Source organism: Erithacus rubecula (assembly GCF_903797595.1).
Source record: "Erithacus rubecula genome assembly, chromosome: 6".
Taxonomy (NCBI): Eukaryota; Metazoa; Chordata; class Aves; order Passeriformes; family Muscicapidae; genus Erithacus; species Erithacus rubecula.
The window spans coordinates 24300178-24322463 of NC_136688.1; the positions used below are offsets into that span (position 1 = coordinate 24300178).

At 37.8% G+C, this 22286-nt stretch overlaps 1 protein-coding gene across 2 annotated transcripts in view; it reads right to left on the reverse strand.

Annotated features, from left to right (window-relative positions):
• Positions 1-22286, reverse strand: part of INO80 (INO80 complex ATPase subunit) — a 61858-nt gene that overhangs the window by 7186 nt on the left and 32386 nt on the right. For both annotated transcript variants that reach the window (XM_079308500.1, XM_079308501.1), the window contains exons 25-30: positions 18882-19022; positions 13805-14030; positions 8528-8655; positions 4258-4352; positions 2048-2120; positions 493-651 (exon numbers count right to left, since the gene is read on the reverse strand). In XM_079308500.1, coding sequence (XP_079164626.1) covers positions 493-651; positions 2048-2120; positions 4258-4352; positions 8528-8655; positions 13805-14030; positions 18882-19022 — 822 coding nt within the window. The remainder of the gene's footprint in view (positions 1-492; positions 652-2047; positions 2121-4257; positions 4353-8527; positions 8656-13804; positions 14031-18881; positions 19023-22286) is intronic.

Below are 22286 nucleotides of genomic sequence, written 5' to 3' on the forward strand. Positions count from 1 at the left end.
TATATAGTGCACCTAGTGCTACCAAAAACATCAATCTCCTTAGTTATTTTCTTGCCAATAAAGTATCATGAGGTTTAAAGTTCCTAGCACATTTACTGCTTGACACTGCAGGACATTGAGTTTTTCTGGCAACACTCACACCTCAAATAATTTCCACTTGATTACCTTCCAAACATCTTTTAAAAAAATCTGTAAAAGCTGTTGTGTAACATGAGAGGAATCAGTAACTGTGACACAGCAAAGACAGAAGCTCTAGCCTTAAAGAAGCCTGAGTAGTTCCACTGCAACATAAGAAATAGTTTTCATGAAGTCATACTGTAAATAATTAGCTTCTTTTCAGTTCATATAAAGTCACTGGACTGCTGCTGTGTTAGTGACATATATTTGAACAAAGACACTTCTTTTTGCCTTCTCTTCTGTCTCCCAGCAGACATTTTTTATTCATGTTGAGAGGTGCTTTATGATACCATTTCTGTAACTTGTCATTCCTACCTCACTCTTCTCCTTCGCCCGCTGCAGGATGCGCTCCTCAATGGTGCCTTTACAAATCAAGCGGTACACGGTGACTTGCTTGGTCTGACCCAGCCTGTGGGCCCGGTCCATGGCTTGCTGGTCCACTGTTGGGTTCCAATCACTGTCATAGAAAATTACCTGCAAGGCAACACCACAAAGGATTAAATAAAAACATAGGTTTAGAGCACCAGGCAATTAAACAAAGAGAAATCCAATATACTGGTAACAATGAAAGTTCAATCGTGTTTCACAGAATTACAGCCCTGCTGTAGACTTTGTTACACCAGCCTTGCCCAGTCCTGTGAAGTCTCTTCCATTGTATTTCAGGTGAATTCAAACTAACTGACACTATGAATGTTTCAACTTCACAGAACATCTTTAATATCTTTTTAAACAGACCTGACTGGGAGGCACAAAATTCCTAAGTTTGTTATCACATTAAATCACTGTCATGCAATTAATTACAGACTAACCACATCATGGATAGATTTTAGTGTTACCCTCATCGAAATTTTATGCAAAAAGTAATACTCCAATTTTTACTCAAAACCTAGATCAAGTCTAACATTTTTAGTACTTTGACTATAAACTGAAATGCTACATTAAATCAATACTGCACTATCACTCTAATAGTCCTTTAAGCACAATAAGCATAGAAACCAAAAGCATTTAAAAAATATTAGACAGCAAAGTGAAGTATTAAGAAAATTACACAGAAAAACACAGGCCTAAAAGTTCTCATGTAAAGAGCCTGCCTGAGATTCCATCCGTTTATTTCTTCTTTTAAACCCTGAAAATCCTACACATACTTGTTTTCTTCTGATTTCTTGTGACTGACAGCAAGATATGATAGGATATTTTTGATTCAGAGATCTTTGGGTTTATGTGGCTACAGACTTTGAGATCAAATCTGCAAGCACACCAGGGGCAGGTTAGAAGCACAAGAATAGCTGTTAATGAAAAGATGAATGGTTCATCAGTATTCCTTCCCTAGTGATTAGTGGCAGCTGCCTCAGAGTACAAATCCTTGCAATTCACCTAAATCATTCTGTCTTTACACCTCAGGGGAAGAAATTTATCCTTCCTGAGTAGCTGATCCTCAATGACAAATGGTTTCCTACTTTTATAGGCATTGTTTCATTCTTCTGGGCACAGAAAAAAGGGTAACTCAAAACTATGCCATTGGTTCCTTTGCAACTGACCTTAGGAGCAAAGGGTCATTCATATAGTGAATATTTCATCTAAATGTCATTTGCACCTGTAAACCCCTTCAGTAATCCAACTCCTTCCTGGACTCTGTATGTGTGGATTAGGAAGAAATTTCCAACTGTAACTAAAACTTGTGTACCAAAATGTCCAATATTCTACAACTTTATCATCAAGATTACACTGCAAATAACAAAGTAAACAGGCTATGCAATTTCACAATGTGAATAGCAGTACTAAAAATATTGATCAGTAAGAGCAAGAGAGTAACAACTTTTGCACAGAATGACCCATTTTCCCATGTAAATTGTTACTAAATTTTACCTACCGTATCTGCAGCTGTAAGGTTAATGCCCAAGCCTCCAGCTCTTGTACTTAACAGGAAGACAAAAATATCATTCCTGTAAAGGAAAGAGATTAAACCCCTTTATTTTGTGCATGAACAAGGAATAACCACAGAAGCAATCAGGGCTATTTCTAATACTTGAACAGTTCAGAACACTTTGTGTTGTTCATTCATAGTCAAGGAAAAAAAACATATGAAAGAGTGGAAGAAGGTAATCTACAAATGAGAACTGTCTGAACATGTCAACACCCAATTCTGAATAGCAGTTTATTAATTTGAATTAAAAAAACCCCCAGGGCTTGTTTATCTTGCCCACACTGGAAATTAAGATTTCATATAGGCAAAGAACAAAGAACAGTCTATTGTTTCACAGAACTGACCCCATGTTAAAGAAATCTTGCCTTAATGATGCTCAACTGATAAAAAGAAAGAAAAAAAGTCAGAACTGTGCCGATGCAAGTTCTGTTCTAAATTTGGTGCTTTGAACAGAACAAACAAGGAGACAAGCCTATACGTAGCATGACCAAGCACTGATGAAAATTCAAGTGATAACAGCAAAATTGAAGTTTCTGCTAAGGTTTTACCAGTGTCTCTGCAGGGTCAGCAGTATTTAGAAGTGTTCAACATCTTATGGATCTGTGAACAGGCTGACACAAACAAAGAAGACAGTACACTAGTAAGGACTCCAAAGACATTGACACATTGTCCTCCTCTGATTAAGAGAAGACAGCCTGGGATGCCACATCCTTTTGGTACTACACTGTCTGAACAACTCAGCAGATGTAAAATCAGTAAAGTACCAGAAACTCCTGCTGAATGAACAGGAAGGAACTAAAACTAAGCTGTGGATCTTCAGACTTTATCTTGCAGGTAACAAAGCCAAAGGAGTCAACAGGTGCCTGTTTGCACTGAAGGTAATCCTTGGCCAGGTAATCTGTTCTCTTTTAACAATACTGGGATATGAGTATAGACCTCAACACCCAGCTGTAAAATGCTTCTGGATATGCCATATGGGAAGGAAAGTGGAGAGAGCCACTGACTACATGAACAAATTATCATCCCATAGCAGTATATTTTCAGCACCTTGCAAGGATATCCTGCAGAATAGTTTAGTCTCAGTCATGCTTTTTTTCCTGGAAATATTTCTCATAAGTAAATCATGTACAAGAGGAACTCAACTAATGTTTAATAGGAATTCTTGTTTAGACTGGCTGACCTACATTTCAAAGGGATTTCCTGCTGAAATTATTATTTTTCTTCAGTTGTTCTACCCATTAATAAAAACAAATTCTATTCATTAATAAAACCATTTTTTCACTTCTTTTTAACTTTCACCTGGAAACAAGCAGAAAGAAAAGTACTACATGGTCCTCCCACTCATACTCCCACTGCACATGTTCAAGATCACTAGAAAACTCATCATTGCAACACAATCTTTCAGGTCCTTCAGTCTCATGAACCAGTGACCTGAAAGACCTTGACTCCTATCTTTGGCTACAATATTTTGGAACCAATAACATAAGGAATTTTCTCAGGTATAGAATGTTGCTTTTACCCTGCAAACAACTATCTATGAACCTAACCCCATTGAAATAGGAAAGGGACCTCCTTACAAGCTCATGTCAACATACAGGAAGGACAACCCTACTGTGAACTACCGTACCAAAACGACATCCTATCAAGCTGTATCCCATGATTAAAAGGAGACTCAATAACCATAAATTCAATCATTATAAGGAATGTGCCCTGATTTGCTTATTAAAATTGCCAGGATCCATTTTGGCTTACTAAATGAGAAGAGTTACCCTACCTTCCTAGCTAATAAAATCCCCATTTTATCTTTTGTATACTAGTTTAAGGTTTCTAAGTAAAATATGGTTAAATGGTTTGTTTTGCAGAAAACTAGGTCACTTTCAGTACTCTAGCATATGCAAGATTTTCAATCTCATCTTTACAGTGTCAATTGTCAAAGCATTTAATGACCATTGGACATGTGCTACTTTACTCTTTCATAGATTCATATCAACACCACTGACTACTGGTCAGCAAACAACCAAGAAACTGTTTCAGATAAATTAGGTCAATTTGCTATAAGGAAATGTAAGTGCAGATTTCATTTATTTTCACTACATCTTACACCAATTTCCTAGGTACATGTATTTAGCACAAACACATCTTGCAGAATACATTACCTGTTCTGAAAATCTGCAACCATGTCCCTTCGTTCAGAAATCTTTGAAGAGCCATCCAGTCTCATGTAGGTATGTTTCCTATAAACCATGTATTCCTGCAAAGAACAGACACACAAAAAAAATACAGTTGTTCTTGAAACTGTTAAATCCTGTTTCATTCAGAACTCCCCCCGCCCCCCCACAATAAAAGCAGGATTGCTAATTACAACAAGGTTCCATAAGCATCATCAGCAAATGTTCTGTAAGCAATAGTTGATAATAATACAATCCAGAATATAAAGATACTCAATCGGCTTCTGCATTTCATAGAAAAGATAAGTGACAAAGTCAGTTCAGAGTTGAGGATACATTTGATGTACTATAGACTTGGTACATGCCTTTTCCTATAAATAATCAGGTAAACAAAAATCACTACAATGGGAAGTTTGTTTTCACAGAGTCTAAACTTTTACTAAACCCCAAGTTTTTACTGGGCAAGCAAACCTTTCCAAACAAACCAACTGCACCTGCTCCCTGTTGATTTTATACCATTTGACTGCTGGTTTTAAAAACCTGGTTCTGTATAATGTCTGCCCAGGCTTCATCTCAGCAGTGAAGAGCCTGTGAATCTCTTGCATACAAGAACACTGAACATTACACTGGTGTGTCAGCCCATAGCTCTTGCCAAGCAGCAGAATTGAAACCACTGCCTGAGGCACAAATCAAATGGCATCAGCTAGGAATGATGTAAGCAAAGGCTTTTTCCTTTGAGACACATTTTTCATGCTCTAAGGTTCTCAGCAATTTCTGATACCTGTGCAACTATCAATAAAATCTGAATTACATACAAAGCTCAAATAATCACAGAGTTTCTCTGGAAAGATACCCCAGAGGGTATCTTAAACAATGGGACCCTTGCTTGGCTGACAAGACACAACACCCACTGATTACATGAGTTAGGTTTAACCATACTGGTGTGCATGAGTCTTTTTGAGATGACATGAGTGCAAATGAAGACACAAAGGAACAGATAGTGCTTTAGCAGCAAGAACTATTGGATTCATCTTGCTCAGCAGACACAGAACTCATGTGCTGTGTTCACTTTAATGAACCTTCTGACAATACCATGTCCAGTTCTCTTTTCCACCTATCCTTCAGGGCTCCTGGTCCCTTTGTGTTCTGCAGAAATAGTGAAAGAACAGCCATATTGTAAGGAAAATGAGAAAAAGACTGATGCAGGGGAAGCAGGCTTCAATGTGAGGTAGATGGAAGAGAAAATAAGGTAAATAAAACAGCTTGGAAATGGCCAAATCCACATTTGAACTACCTCTATGAAACAGAGCTCATGGCTAGTAGGGTTTCTGGAGTAGAACAACAGAAGCTCAAAGCAGAGAACAACTACTGCACCAGACAGACAAACAAATCCTAATTAACTATTAATTTATTCAATTTCTATGACACGTTTAGTTTATCAACTAAAACCAGAGATACAGAGTTGCCAGTTAGGCACTATGCCACCTTTTCTCTAGATTTAATAAAATCTTATACTATTATCACAAGAAACTTTTCCTTTCATTTCTTTGTTACTGTCTCTATCAGTCTTTATGATGATTCAATCTTTTGATCTTGATTTAATCCTCCCTCATCTGGTAACCATCTTTTCAGTATCTGTCTTCTAAACAAACTTTGGTACAACAAGACAACAACTTCATTCATTCCATCAGGTGTATTCATCCTTATTCCAGATTTCAGACATTTTCACAAAGGCATAAAATGCAAAAGAACAAGTTATTCTACACCTGCAGTACTGGCATTTATTCCCCCAGGTTTGCAAACTAGCTTTGTACATTAGCCCTTAGCTAATCATTTAACAGGTTGTGGTCTGCCTCCATCCACCTTCCTCTGCTCAAGGTGGATATCTCACAGTAATGTAACAGTGCTCATATGAAACATCCTTTTGCTGTGAACTGGTTTTGTGCAGTACTTTCCCAAATATTAACAGTACACCCATTCAATTCAGAAAAAAAGTTCCACATTGCAATTCATACTGCACTTCTCAGTAGTTCAGTGTTCTGATCCCTCATAGAAATGGCATGCTTTTAGCTAAAGAGAGAAGATATTTAGAAGTAAATATACCTAGTCTCTACAGCAACTGTGGAAGGCACTCAATGATGACTCATTTTTCTAGTTACCCCCAAGGGATGCAGTGGGGTGGGGGAAGCCTAACAGGGAGGCTTCAGCCTTGTATAGAGATCCTTGTATTGGACCTGCTAGAAAAATCTACCTGCCAGTTAGTGTAAGAGGTCACCAAGCCACCAGAAGCATCAGCCTAGGGCAACAATGAAAAACCCTTGCAAGAGCACCTATACAGGAAACAAACAACACACAATGACCTTAGTATAGTAAGAATGCAGTGCTGCTAGAGTCAGTGCTCTTCTGGGCTTCCACACTGATACTTTCTCAGGAAAATATTTTCCCTTCGTATTATTTCACAGTCTAAATTGAGTACTCTTATGTTTCCACACAACTCATTAACTTTTGGTAGAGGATAACCAAGAAATTTTACTTCATGCAGAGCATAATTTGACTCCTCATCTCATGAATATAATCTGATTCCCACTGAAACTGTGGACAATTATTCTTACTGAAGAAACCAATCACATGGAGAAAAAGAAATAAAAATTTCAAAAATATGAAATACACATCTGCATGAGAAAACAATAGCAAAATTATAATTTATCCTCTTCTGCTGAAAGACAACAATTTTCCTCATTGCATTTATATCTGCCATTTTATAATAGCTGAATTACGCAGTGACTCTTCAGCTGAAGCTACATAAAACAAACAGGGTTTTATAACTTTGTAAACAATGTGCTTTGTGCTCTCTGCCCTGCATAGATTAAGTTAGCGCAATATAATCCAAATACTGTTTAAAAAGACATCCTGTGTTTTTTCATATTCAAGTAGGCAGATATATTTTGATAGATCAGGAAAAAAAAATAAATATCTACAGATACACAGCTTTTGCAAGGATTTTCTTATTAATCGAGTCCTTATTTGATTTTTAGCTTGCTTAACTTCAGCTTCTGTTACTTGGGTGGGGAGAAAGAAAAACAGAGGACTTTGTAGGTGGCTTCTTTGGATAATAAAACACAAGTGAAGTTGAATGTTCAAGAGATGGAATAGCAAAATGGTATGCTTACTAGTCTTTCAAATGGAATGCTAAGAGAAAAGACAGAAGTACTAAACACAGCTTCATGGTGTAATGCAGGGTATCAACAAACCTACACCATGTCCAACGTTTGCCAAAAAAAGAGGCATACAAAGCAATGCTAGGCAAAGTGCCAAAATATAGAATTGCAACCATGCAAGTTCTGTTTTTCCTCACAGCAGCAAAAACAAAATTCAGCCTGTGATTTGTTATTGAACTATTAACTGCTGACTTTAAAATACACTCCTGTTTATACAGAACTCATGACTTAGGCAGCTATTGATTCAGGCTTCTCACTTTTTCTCTTCAGTTTATTGTGGAGAAGCCAGTAGCCTAGCTCTTTGATGGCATGGCTGCTCATCAAATAAAGATTTATCTTTTTTTCTTCAGAGGCACCATGTCTGCAGCATGTCTGTTTTTAAATTATTACTTCATTCCTTACTTTTTTCCTATCCTATGCCAGAGAACCTCTTCACTGTTTACGAAACTTCTGCAGAGCAATCAGGTAATAGAGGGAAATGGTAAGAGTCTGTGAAATTACAAGCAACATAAACACTGTAAAATTTACCACTGATCTTCCTTTTCCTTCCAATAGAAGGGCAAGTAGGTATCAAATAAAAAAAAGAAGGAAGCAGTTGAAACCAGCAAAGGAGGATAATTAAGCCATGAAACCCCTTGCCACAGGGCAGTGCAAATACCAACACTTAACAAGGTGTCAAGATGCAAATGAACAACTTCACAGAAGGACAATCCATGTCAGGCTACTGCCCATATAGGAGGCATAATTGGTTCAGAAACCCCTTGAACCACAAACTGCTGGAAATTGAGTGAATAATGGTGAAATATCACTATTCTTGTACATCTTCCCCATACCACCTGCTGTTACACAGCAGTGCTGAACACTAGGTTGGTCCTTATGTATGGCAGTTCTTATGGTCTCATATAATGCATAAACTGGGTATCCTCTGATATAGTAATTTTATGTTGTTTGCTGCATCCAAGTTATTGTACTTTCTCCAAAACAGTGTTGCTAAATCTCCATCTTCATAATTTATCTTCTGTCAGCTATAGCTCTCCTACCTCCAGTAAGTCAATCATCCGAGTCATCTGGGAGTAAATGAGAACCCTGTGTCCTTGAGATTTCAGCCGTGTCAACAGAAGATCGAGAGCATGAAGTTTTCCACTGTCAGTGATCAGACTCTCTTTATCTAAAAAGAAATAGAAGAAAAGCAGGTAACTAATAAACCAAATCCAGACACATGCAATAAATTATCTTCTAAGTTTTCCTAGCACTTAACTGCATTATAATCTCTGAAGTAAGGAGGTGGGATGGAAGAAACTGCAACATCCCTTCTGGCTGACACTTAAAATCACAATGATAACAATAACTTTTGTTTGCTGGGATGGGATCACATGGACATGCCACATGTGGCGAAAACTCATTACAGATTGATGTCAAGTAAGTGCTCAATCCTTTTTCTGGACAGCCATACCCTTTATTTAAGGTTTTATTCTGACCAGATCAACAATCACTATATGCCTTGACACTTGAAGAAATACTTGCCACGTCACACATGAAAATGCTGTCCTTTGCACATTTGCTGATACCTTCTGCTGAGCTTTAGACTTATCCTCTGCAGACCAAAGCCCTCAGGCCCCAGAAAAGAACAGTTGTCTAGGTCACTGTAAAACAATCCCATTACAGCACTGCCTGGTTCTTCCCTGCCTTTTCTTTGTTTCTTTTTTTTTTTTTTCTTTTGTTTTGTTTAAGAAATGTTTCCAGATGGCAATCTTTTCAGTCACTTCAGATTTTATACTTCATGTCCTCTCTACTTCAGCACTGCTCATGAAGTATTTTTCAGGAAGGAGATCTTCCTGTTTGTACATTCTGTACATAAACTTCAGTAAACAATACAATACTGTTGAAAGAGGATGAAGAGAAATTTTCTTCCAAAAAATTATCTGTTGGAAAGGCCATTGATGATTCTCTATTCTTCTGGATGTCTGAACTTAGGTTTACAGCCAAAACGGAAAGCTGACAGCTGCAGATGGTGCAGGCTAGTACAGAACCCAAGTATTTTCAACATGTCTAGCAGGTAATGTTCTCTAATGTCTAGCAGGTAACACTTTTGCACACATCCTGCTTCATAGAATGAATTAACTCATGGGCTGAAGAAAATTTGTTTTCTGTAAGGCAGTTAACTGTCTTGCCCAATATCGCAATTAAAAAAAGTTACATTCAAAAATAATTCTTTCATCTGGCCACCATGCATTTTAACATAACCCAAAGCAGGTTCATACTAGCAGATAACAGCACTCCTAAAAGATCTTACAAGCACAGCAGGTAATATAGTCCATGAGTACATAAGTGATGTGGTAGATGTACAGTGATGTGGCAGAGTAGTAAGCAATTTCTGCAAGTACAGCTACAAGCTTGCTGAGAAACACAGGAAAAAAGCTGCTCTCCTTCAAAAATATCTTTAGCTTAAATATCAGTAATGGACTTGATGATGGAATCTACATCAGAACATCAAAAAATGCAACCCACTGTCTCCTTTCTGAAATTCAAAAAATTGTGAGCTTCCATACGGTTTAAAATAATTAGCTATTCCACTTGCTCTATAAATCAATACTGTCAATGCTCTCTCCTTTGGTAATTTTAGAGCCATGCACCTGCAATTCACCAGCTGAGAACACAAGACAAGTCAAGTCTGCTCTTTCTTGTTTGTCTGCCTATCTAGATAGTGACTGTTTTTCCCCCTTTTTCTTTTCCTTTTGGCAGTGATGCTCTTGCTCTGCCCAGAGCAAGTACCACATCCTTGCTTGAACTGCTAGCAACTACCTGAGGGAATGCATTAACTGGAGAGCCAAGCTAAGGAAATACTGTAAGGAAAACTCAAGCCAACACACCAGGCTGCATTTGTTCTAAGTGCAACATAATGTATAATGATGCACTCATCTCTAGAACAGCATTCAGTCTCAATTACATATAAATCATTAATAGCTTTGTGTGTTCTTCTAAGGAAAAATGAATTTTCAACTTAGGCAATTAAGCAAAATGGAAATTACTTACAGCTAGTTGGTTTAAAAATATACCTATGGTAGCTAAAAACCTCTGTACAACAGCAATATTTACCCTTTATACAAAATGTTACTCTTTCCTTTAATTATAAACACTGCTATGACATTCTGTTTTCATTCTAATTGGCCAGCTTGCTATTTCAGAAAAAAATATATTGAATGAAGCTACATGAAAAGTCTAGATATATGTGACAAACTAACAAGATTATTAACTAAAAGCTATCTCAGAGAATCAACAGGGTCTGTTCAAAAATCAGTGTTGACAGGATCAGGTTAACAAATGAGCAAGTTTCCAAAAGCAAAACGCTATCGTTTTCCTCAGAGAGGCATGAATAGGTAGAATTAAGCTTTGCTAACTGGAAATGATGCGTGTCCTTTGCTGCTGGCTCCTGAGGTCTCCATTGTATAAGTTACTATTTTTAAACCGCAATGAAATGCAAATTACAAATAAAGAATTTATTTGCAGATGATCTGAAAAGTTAGCAACTTGTTAACCGTTTATAAGTCATCCAACATTTCAGTAGGAGAGCAGACTGCTCTTGTGAGAAAGTTTTTGAGGTTTTACTAGGAGAGCAAAATAGTACTACCAAAAAAGATTTATCGTCTCTGGAAGAGAAAATAATTTGTCCTTAATCTGGCACCTTTAAGCATGTCATCCTGATGCCTTTGTGTTTTCCAAGATCAAGCATTCATCCATGCTGAAAGCCTGCCACCTAGTGCTTCAAACAACAAATTCCAGAAAATGTACTTTATTCATACCATCTCCAAAAAAATACCAAAATTAAGCAAAACAATAAAAAACAAAAACCCTGCGTTTTCCACCTCTAGTTTCTCTCACTTATAATTTTCTCTTATCTGGGAGAAGGAAAAGACAAACTATTACTTTTTTTTAATGGGGATTTTCAAAATTTGCAGTTCTACATGTTTTTACTTTTAATGATCAGCAGCAACTTCAAATGATAAATTCTTTGGATTTTATTTTTTTTTTTCTATTTAAAAGAAACTTTTAAAACTTTAAGTCAGTCAAGAAATAGAGATCCTATACTGCACTGTCAAAGAGCTCTCCCTAGGACACAATTTTTGGGTTCTTCAGCACTGAATGAAATAAACAAGAAAAATGAACCAGATCAAATGGCTTTCAGTCTGAAAAAAAACCCCAAACTCAACTGCTTCCAGCCACGCTACGATATGGACATAAATTATCTACAAGGGGATACAGTGGGCCTGGGAAGAATAGTTAGAAATGATTATGACTCAGAATAACCTTTGTCAGGAGCTGTGGCTCACGACTGTAGCTGGGCTCAGCGCTCTCTGGAGAATGAGAAAAAGTGCCTCTGGACATGCAAAAAGCAGAGGAAAGAGAGATAAAGCCTGGGTTCCAGTTGACACCCCTGGTTCCCCTCCTGACGGCACAATGGGGTCAGTGAGGAGCTAGCTGGCTCTCACAGTAAACAGCCAGTGAGGCCAGTGCTTTTTATCGATACTAAAAGGACTCAGACACTTCCTGCCATTTAATCCAGGACCATTTTTCTTTCAAAGAACAGGAAAAACCTCAAGAGATTCCCACAGTGATCACAGCTGAGCTTGCTGCCAGGGCACTGGGAACGCTGAGTCTGGGAGCGGATAGATCAGTGTTTAGGAGAGAGAGGTGTCCCTCTTTTCTTCTTGTCACCTATTTGCCACAGACCATTTGACATTTGCTAGACTTTAGCCTTGCAAATGGCTTCCTCCTTCAGCACGTCACTCACTTTCTGTAAGGCACTGTGCCTGTTTCTGCACCTATGAACACAGCTGTCTTGTGGTGTGCACCCTATCCTCTTATTCTAAGTTTAGGTTTGAATGCTACTTTCCACTTAATTACAACAACTGTACAAAACTACTTTTTTACCCCACTTCTAGGTTCAACTCTTCCTAAATTAAGCCAGCTTTATGTAACACATTCACCCCAACCTCCTTCTCAACCAAATTCTGTTGTGCTTTGACAACAATTTGCCTAACCTTGCACCTGCTCTTTTACACCTGAAAGCTTCTTGTACCCTAACCTTATTTCTCTAAAATTTTTTGCTGAACAAAGTCCCCAGCATAAAATGGAAGCCTTTCAAGAGAATGCAGTCCTGTCTCTTTTCTGCATTGGCTTTTTTTCTGCATTTCTCTATCCATGTCCTCTATCTTAATTTATCTCTCCAATATTTCCCACCTTTCTGCTACAGAGAATTTCTTTTTCCAAATAATTGGCAAACAATTAAGAGAATTCCTGAAGATATTATAAAATCATCATCTATGACTGAGCACTAATCCAGTGCAAGCTCATGAAAAACAGTTTCTTTAGGTACAAACGTGAATGTGCTTCAAATGACTCCAAACATTTAAGAAAGTACCTTCTTAAATTGGACTATAGCAAGCAAAAGGCCATTTTCCTTTTACTGTACTAACTTCCCCTGCCAAACATCCTTGACCCAAAAGGGTCTGGGAATAACTTTGCATCTGGCAGTGTAAGCTGTTTTTCCTCTTGGCTATCTATCAGATCTCTAGTACTTTCTGCACAATTTTGCTTATTGCTCAGGACTATCTTCTGACAGCTAGAGCATGTCTGGCCCACAAAAATCACCACACTACTGGCATTGAGATCTTGGATTACTTTAGTCTAATTCTAAGAGAAAACAAAGTAGATTTATTTTACTGGTACACTGATACCTTTTTCCCACTTTACAAGGAAATATGAATAAGACTTCTTTATTTCACTTGAAATTCAATAAATCTCTCATGCCTTATTTTCCAGGCAAATTTCCTCTGAACTTGGTCCTCAGACTCATCCTTCTCATGGTAGATTGCTACAAGTAATTTTAACCTTCTCACTAGGCAGACAATAAAAGATCTTTTAGGACAATATAAAGCTCTTTCAACACCTTAGGAGGCAAGGTATGCCTCTAACTTTTCATGCAATCTTCCTGTCTCCAACCTCAAGACAGCAGTTGCTCATGAGATCAGACTGTGCTCTAGTAAGTAAGTTGATCTCTTTATCTCATTTGGAGGACTGACATGCAAAGAGAGGTTTCTAAGCATTAGGAAAAACTGCATTGGATTTTTTTGACATCTATCAAAGATTTACTTCAGACAGAGGATACAAAATCATGGTGCATTTTAAGATACCAGGATTAACTTACACACAAAAGGAAAAACAAACACATAACCATCCCCAACCAAGCATAAATTACCACCAAATAACAAACATTCTTATTTATCTCATCTCCATTCCACTACAACCTCGGAACTTACCTGGTATCCTGATAAAAGACCAGCCATTCTGAGGCCTGATCCCCAGCAGCCCTCCTGGGTGCTCTGGGAAGAACTGGGAGCACTGCTTCAGCCAGTCAGCTGCTAGCTCAGGGGATCCATGGAGTACACACTGCTTTGCTTCAAGACTTCCTCCTTCCCTTAGTGCCCTGCGCTCGTATTCTGCACTTCGGTCATTGCAGTAGAACTCCAGTGGCACAGCTGTTACCTACAAGTAAAATAATAATAATCAATATTCTTGTTCACATTTCTCCCTGTTCCCAAATTCCCAGTTCAAGTACCTTACCACGGGATCCAATATTACAAGTCAAGTCATTATGATATGTAGGAGCAGAAAACAATCTTTGGTTGGACTCAAACCAAGCAGACATGCAACATCTCTCCACATCACAAAAAACACTGTATGAACAACCAGGCACAGAAAATTTGCCTTTTGATAAACTACGCCTTGTGCCAACTAATACACAACTGACAGCATAGCTAGAAGAGTAATATCCTTGCTCTGCCTTTCCTTTTGCCAATATTTATTTATTTATTTTTAGTCCCACCCTTTGCAATCAAGAATTTATGTTATTAGCAGAAATGACAAGTATTGTCCTTAACAGAAATTCATGCAATAATTCAAAGTTAGGGAGATTCATAAATTAGAAAGGGGGTAAAAAAGGAACAGCATATTTCTGGGGCTTTACAGCTGCTTTGAATGAAGTGGGCCACAGAAATAATCCTGTTTTTCTTGTGGCATTCTATGAATCCTATGCCCTATTACCTGTTTCAGTATATACAACCCAGCTGGAGAGACCAGTGTTGCAAACACAGGAAATGTGATTTCATGCCATGTGAGCCGTTCTGGAACGGCTCCATCAGTTTAACTCCCCCTTTTCTGCCCCATCCACCCAAATCTGTACAGAGTGGAAGGTGCACATGAGCCAAACAGCTGAATGCCAATGGCTGCAAGGTGCTCAAGAAAAACCTCTGTTCCAGCAGACAAGGCTGGATTTTGTAAAATTTGCAGCTTTCTCTTATCTCCCCCTCACCACAGTAAAGGACAACAACCAAAAACAAAACTGAGCCATGGTACATGGCAGGACAGGCTGCTCTGCTGGATTTAACTTCAGATACTTCACCAAGAGTTAAATACTATGATCTAAAGTAAACACAATCACAACACTTAAACACAAATATAAATGCAAAACAATTCAATGTCTAGCACAAAAAAAAAAAACCAAGCAAAAACACAAAAGGCAGATTACCAGCTTCTTTCTTTGAATGTAAGTCTGTTCTGGGAAAACATTCTGGGGTGTTTACAAAAACTACTTATAACCAAGTTTATAAAAGCTAATAGAAGCTTTTACATGCTTTCTAAAGACTGAATAACGCGCTAAAATTTATTTCCATTTTTATGAGTAGAAATGAAAATAGAAATGAAAATAAATTTAAGTAAATTATTTAAGTAAGAAATGAAAGTAGAAATAGAAAATAAAAATAGAAATTAAATAGATAGGAAAATATCTAGAAGTGAAAATAAATTTTACTATTAACATAACCTTACAGTATAGGCTAGTAACACAGAAATTAGAAATGCTGTGACAATTTCTTCACCAATGTAAGAAGCAAATGTACCATTAATTTAGAAGCTACTGCTGCTTTTATTTCAGAAGTACAATGAAAAAAATCCCCATTTACAGTCATATAAGTTAAAAATATTGTCACGAATCCTAACAGTGTGCAAAATGACATTCCCTCCAGGCCTATGCAAAGCAACACAACAAATGAACAACAGAGAAAATAAAGCTTGTGAGAGTTTTCCCATTTAAAAGAGGAAAGTGGGGCTGCATAGGAAGAAACAGTACAGGAGCCTATAGGTTTTCTTGGTGAACAGTAAACAGTGAACTTCCTGCAGAATTGAGCTGGGTTGGGAATTAGGGTGATAATGGGACATTTGAAACATTAAACACAATAAAAGAACTATATATTGCAGATGAAAAACATCTATATTTGAAGGGGGTTTAAATTTTGTTCCAGCTTACTCTGGTGTGATGAAGCATATTGAGAATAATATAAACAATACTGTATCATGCAAATGAAAATATATTTTAACAGTTTATCTAAATGATGAGCAATAGATAGTTTAATCATCACTGATTTTAAACACTGCACTTTAGAACTGTAAGGTAAAGAGAGCAACCCATACCTCAGGACTGCCTGGTATCTTAAGATGTTGGCTGTACCTCTCTGAAAATTTGTCAGCTAAGTCAAAGTAACAGGTTAAGTAACCTTAAGCAAGGTTTCCTAGCTGGATCTGTAGCCCATACCAGTCTTACAGGTGCTCTTCCCATAGGAATAAATTTATCTTATAGAGACTTCTCTTTACAGGGGCCAAATAATTGTTTAAACATATTAATGAGCACAGCTGTAGTACGTAACAACAACAACAACAAAAAAAACAAACTAAAGAAGAAGCATACAGTCTTTGCAATAATGGTAAAGCCATTGTTTTTCAAGATGCCAAGACCAATTTTAAAGTCTGTCTATGGGTCTTACAAAAATCCACATAAAACACTGTGAAGTGAGCTATGTTAAGACTTCGAACACATTTCCAACAAAAGGTACTCTTAAGAGCTGCTGCTATCCTGTACTGCCACCTGCAGTCAAAGCATATGCTTGACCTTTGTGAGGAAGGGCAAAACCTCATTCAAAATACAAAAAATTCAAAATGCTAGCAAGTTCTGTCACCTGAACACTGCTATGAACCAGAAATGATGGTACAGACTTAAGTTAAGAGACACTATTCACCACCACATTTCATTCATATTTCTACACCAAACAGACTGGAACAAACACTCTTTTTAAGGACAGACAACTTGCCATAGTGATTTCCAGGACCAAGATTTTCCATCCCTAGGACAGATGGCCAATACACACAAAACAGAGCAGACTCACTTATGGCACATGAACATACCTTATCTACTGAAAAGAATACACAGATTTGTACACCAGGATTTTTACAAGACAAACAAAATCAGAAGATTCTACAAGTCATGTTTCAGTAACACCTCAACCTAAGGAAGAACTAGTAGGAGACAATCTTGAGACAAACTCTCTGTGCCTCAGTGCTATTTCTACATTAACAAGAACTAATCTTCCTACATATCTTCTGCAAAACTGACCTCTGACAACCTAAGATTATCTTTACCACCAGTTCCTTTTTTTAAGAATACAGGCACATGTTTCTAGATTAGAAACAGACAAAAAAAAAAAAAATATCTTTCATTCAAGTTTATTCACTGTCCTCTTTTATTTTGTCACAGCACGCTTTTTCAAACTTTTTTCCCCACAGGTTTGTTTTTGTGGTTTAATAAAAGGTAGAGCAGTCCTTAGTACTAAACCCTTCTCTGTTAACACATTATTGATAAACTGACTGATTGTAAGAGTCATGGTTCAGAGATACATCAAAAATACAGTGATAGGGATGCATGAATGCATTTCCACCCTAAATTAAACAACTTAGTTTGTGATATGACCAAAATTGCTTCATATGATATTCCAGTGTGTAAGAAAATCTATTGAAATTAAACCAAACAGTATTACTCAAAATTTAATTAATTACCTTCTTAATGACAATAAAAGATCCATCCTCCAAGTTACCTTTTTTATGACTGAGACCTGTCTGCACTCACAAAAACTGCCTGCATAGAAAGAAGACTGACCCCTCCCCCAGCTACTACATAAACATACGCTCCTATTTCTATCATTTGCTCCATTAACTTCCCAAAATTCATCACAGGTCAAACAACAACAGGCAGCTATAGTTTCTGAGAACATATGTGCTCTTTCTGGTCTTGCCAGAGGTTTCTAACAAGCATAAAATTAAGTCTTTGTACTCCTAGAAACAAAAAGCCATGTCTACACTTAATCATTTTGATACAGCAGCCAAACCAAAACAAGTAACTTTTATTCACTAGAATAAATGTCTGATATTATTTCTTCTGGCCTTTCCCTTCATTTGTAGCCTTTTAAGCCCCTCTCCACCCTTTCTGCTGTAGGGGAGCAATTCAGCATATTCTCCATTGATGATGTGAATTCAGGTACAGAGAGGGACAAACTAAAGGAATCTGAAAGTGAAGTGGTTTTCACAATTTACTCTCAGCATAACCTCCCGTTCTGTAGTGAGGTAGTACATTGTAACAGGGAGGTGACATGTGACTTCCAGCAGTTCACCTGGATTCCCAGCCCCTAGAAGTGCTGACACAAATAAATTCAGCTTGAGCAGCAGCAGGTAGGTAATGAGCTCGCATCTGTGAGGTCCTGCTTGCCCTCCACCTTTCTCCAGATGCAGAAGTACAATTGGACATCATTTGATGAGGCCTACAGAATAACTTCAACAGTAACTAAAGAATATAACATCTGTATGGGCTGGCAATAAAATTGTATTTTGCCCAGTTTTGTCAAGATCCAGCAACATGGAATGCAATAGCCATAGACCTAATGAAGGTCTCATGCGACAGCCTAGGAAATAATTTCAAAATTAATTTAACAGAAGATGGACAACACCATGTAGTAGCACCTAACATCCAAAAGACCTAGAAAATGCCAACTTGAGTAATCCTTATACACCACAATTTGTTATTTCTTCTCTGAAGCATAAGAGAGAAAAAAACCATCCTTTTCAAAAAAGAATGGCTTCCCAGCCCTCTTTTGTCATCAGAGTTGACCAATCATTTAATTCTATTCATATTACACCTAAATCTCCCCCTTGGGTTATCAATTAATAATTTATTTTAATATATCTTCTATAATTGCTTTAGGTACTAGGAGAGAAAGTGAAATCTCAGAATGACTCCTGTTGAGTGCATCTTACAACTTTCTTTTTCCCCTCAGCACACATTACAGTCACTTCCCCTATGAAAAACCCATTATTGAATACAGTAGCAAAAGGATATCCTCACAATGGTTTTACTCAACCAAAATAAAGTCATACATATGTGTTCCCAAGACACAATTCTAGCAAGGTTGAAAACACAATGGAAAATACACAGTTTACAACTGAACTTGGACTTACCCGTGGACTGGCCATGCACAGGAAGGATGGCAGCTCAGTCACCTGGCAGCATCGTACACATGAGGTAGCTGATCTCCTTCTGTATATGACATGGTCTGAATAGCCAGTAACTGCTTTACAGTGGCTGCTGAACACCAGGTTCTGAAAACAAAATTAAAATTAAGAAGTTAATATGTCTATGAAGAAATACCCCTCTCTTGTATCCACCCACAAGGAAGACAGCCAAAGCACATTCTGTACATATTTCTCTTTGAATAAGGAAAACTCTATACATCTTCTGCAGTGAATATGTTAAGAATCCTTGTGTAATTACCAGAACATTCAAATCTGGAAATGTTTGCAATCAGAATAGATCACATCAATACTTGTCCTGATGCCCAGCTGGATATGGAAACAAGTTTTTCCACCTTTGAACTTTTTGACCTTAGCTTTTCTAATGAAGTGCAGGAACATTCTAGTAGGTCTGACCCTCAGGGTGTTTTCGAGCTACTCATTTATCTATTATGAATTAAAGTGAAACCTTGCAGAGAGAAAAAAAAATTAAGGACTGAAATAAGGCTGGATTGGTATCTTTAGACTTGCATCTTTTCCAACTTTTTCCTTTTTTCCTGTACAAAAACGCTCTAAATATTATCCTTAAGATTTTAAACATGCTAGTAGGGTTACACACATGAACAAACCCATGTTTAAAGCCTGGAATTTGCCAAAATATCCTTTTGATACAGAAAAATACACTGACTCAGAAGTGGGGACATCCAGATGACAGTACAGTCTAGAAAAAGAAAGGTTCTAGATGCTCAGCTCTACAGAGAAAAATAACAAAAAGTTAGATTTTCTTTGCTTGCATAAGTTACAGTTCCTTTTTTATTGCAAATATCTGCATTAAACAATGAAATAAACTGCTTATAGACTAAGCCATTTCTGTCACATAGCTTTTATTCTGACTCTTCTATATTCATAGAGATCAATAGTTCTAGATTGTATTTGTTTCCTCTAGCATGCAGAGCATTATTCTGCATGCAATAGGAAACTAGCAATAATTTTAGAAGCATTAAGAGGTACACCTGTCACTGCCATAGGACCACAGGATGTGCACTTCTGGCAATTCCAGCATTTAAGCTCACTTAAGACAAGGTAGGATCTCAACTTTTTGTATTTTTCTGCCCCAGTTCCTAAGGCACCAAAGTGGCATGCTACTTTTACTTTACAGAGTCTCCCAATTTTATGAAATCCCAATATTTGAAGTTAAACATCTAGATACATGATAGAAGCAGACACCTGAATAGCAGATCATACACTGGATGGATATATGCATTTCTATGTATATCAAAAAATGTTAGAAAACACCCACAGCAGGAGTCATTATGGATCATGCATTCTGGGCCTTTTTATTTCCATTCCCTGTGCAAGATGCAGATGGCAAGCACATATAATCTGGAACCTGCTGACCAGAGAGGAAAACTGTCTGACTGTACATACATGCCAGCATTACCTGCACTCAACCCTAGCCCCTAAGCATGTCTTTTGGCTGCTGCCAGCAAGACTCATATGGGTTGGAGCTGGCAAAAATCAAGTTCATACTATGACTGAACATTGCCCTCTCTACATATAAAATGTGAGAGCCTAAAGCTGACAATAGTCTTTCACTGACAGTCATCAGAGCTAAAAAACACAGGTCAAAGCTGGATAATGTGAAGTGATCCCAAAACCAGGCTCTTAGTCAGCTGACAATTCTTAATCAGTAATGCTGGCTTAAGCAACAACTGCTTCACATGTTTACTCCAGTCCCCACAGAGCCCCTTCTTGCTTGCCTAGCTGTCTGTATTCATTAAGATACTGATCAAGATGAAAACAAACCCCTGCCCCTCCACTCCAAGTGAGTTTTGTGACATGGTTCACCACCTGGTAAAACAGGCTATGTGCTGAAAAGCAGGGTGGGAATCACAGGGCTAGGAATACATGCCTGTGGACAATGAATATGAATGCTGGCTTACTCATCTGAGAACCAGAAACAGTGGCAACAGAGTACCAACACTGCTGCTGAAAAGGGTGAGTCTTTTCCCAGGATATATTTGTACCACTTCCTGTGCTAGTTGTGTCTCCTGTCCAGAATCCTATTGAGATACACAAGTAATCAAACTAAAAATTCAACAGCCATGAAAACACAAGGCTTTCTGCAGCTGGCTCATACAAGGATGTGTCAGGGTATGCCTGCATCAGCAGACACAGGGTTTCACAGCTGAGAATAAAGAAAGGACAGCAAGAGTTAGAGGGGGAAGAGTGAACAACTGCTGTAGCTCAAAGGCTCTCTCTGCCCCACCCCTGGACTCCACACTGGGAGTACAGCTGATTTTATGAAGAATCATCATCATTGCAGGCAGTCACAAGAGCTTTCCCATAAGCCTTATGACAGGGAGCACTGACATACTGGTTGTGGCCCTGGTCAATACAGGGGTTTGGTAATTACTTCCTGGAAAGTCAGAATACAAGAAATGGATAGAGAGGAAATTAACAAACTGTAATTCCAAACCTATGCAAGTTTGTTACTTAATTCTCTTTTGGAAAGCAATATCAAAGACCTATTTAAGATGACTTGAGGGCAACAGAAGTACCTAGGAGGAAACATAAATAAAGCTTCAAGAAGGTATCTCAAATAAAGAGAAAAATATTTGTAGCTGGGCATTAATCTGGCTTTGAGTGCTAGATTCCTGTGCACAAATTATGAGTAGGTCACATAAGAAACTTCCCTCTGAATTCTGACATATGCAGCTGTTAAGTATTCATGAATGGAGCAGTCATCAGATATAATAGGGACAGTGGAAACCCATCAACCCATCAGCTTCCCATCAACCACACACATGGAAAAGACTGGGTAAAGTTACAGAACTGAACTCAGCCACAGCTCTGAAATGGCTCACATACTTTGGTACAACAAAGCCAGAAACCAAAAATAAAAATTGCTAAGACCCATGAATGTGCATATCTACTACTGCTATGCAATCCAAAATAAGTAATGAAAGAGGCTCTCCTATATTGCAAATAGAGCTGGAGATAGATATAGGTGACTGCTACCAGCATCTTAAGTGCATTAACACCCCTAAATTTTTTAATGGAAATAAAGTTAGGAAAGGAGAGAAGGATTCATGTAAAGAGAACAGATTTTAAATTAATTTAATTAAATGCATACAAATTGATCCATATTGTGTGGAGGCGTTGAGCAGGGGCAATGAAGAAACCTCACACTCTGCAAGCAATTTCTGTATTTACACGATGAAACATAATACTATCTTTAGACAGATGTTACTACAGTTTCAGAAATATCCATTAAAAATAAACATGTTTCTTTTTCTACTGACTTATTTTCATAATTTGTCTCTTACGTCGGAAATGCTGATCTGAGCAGTT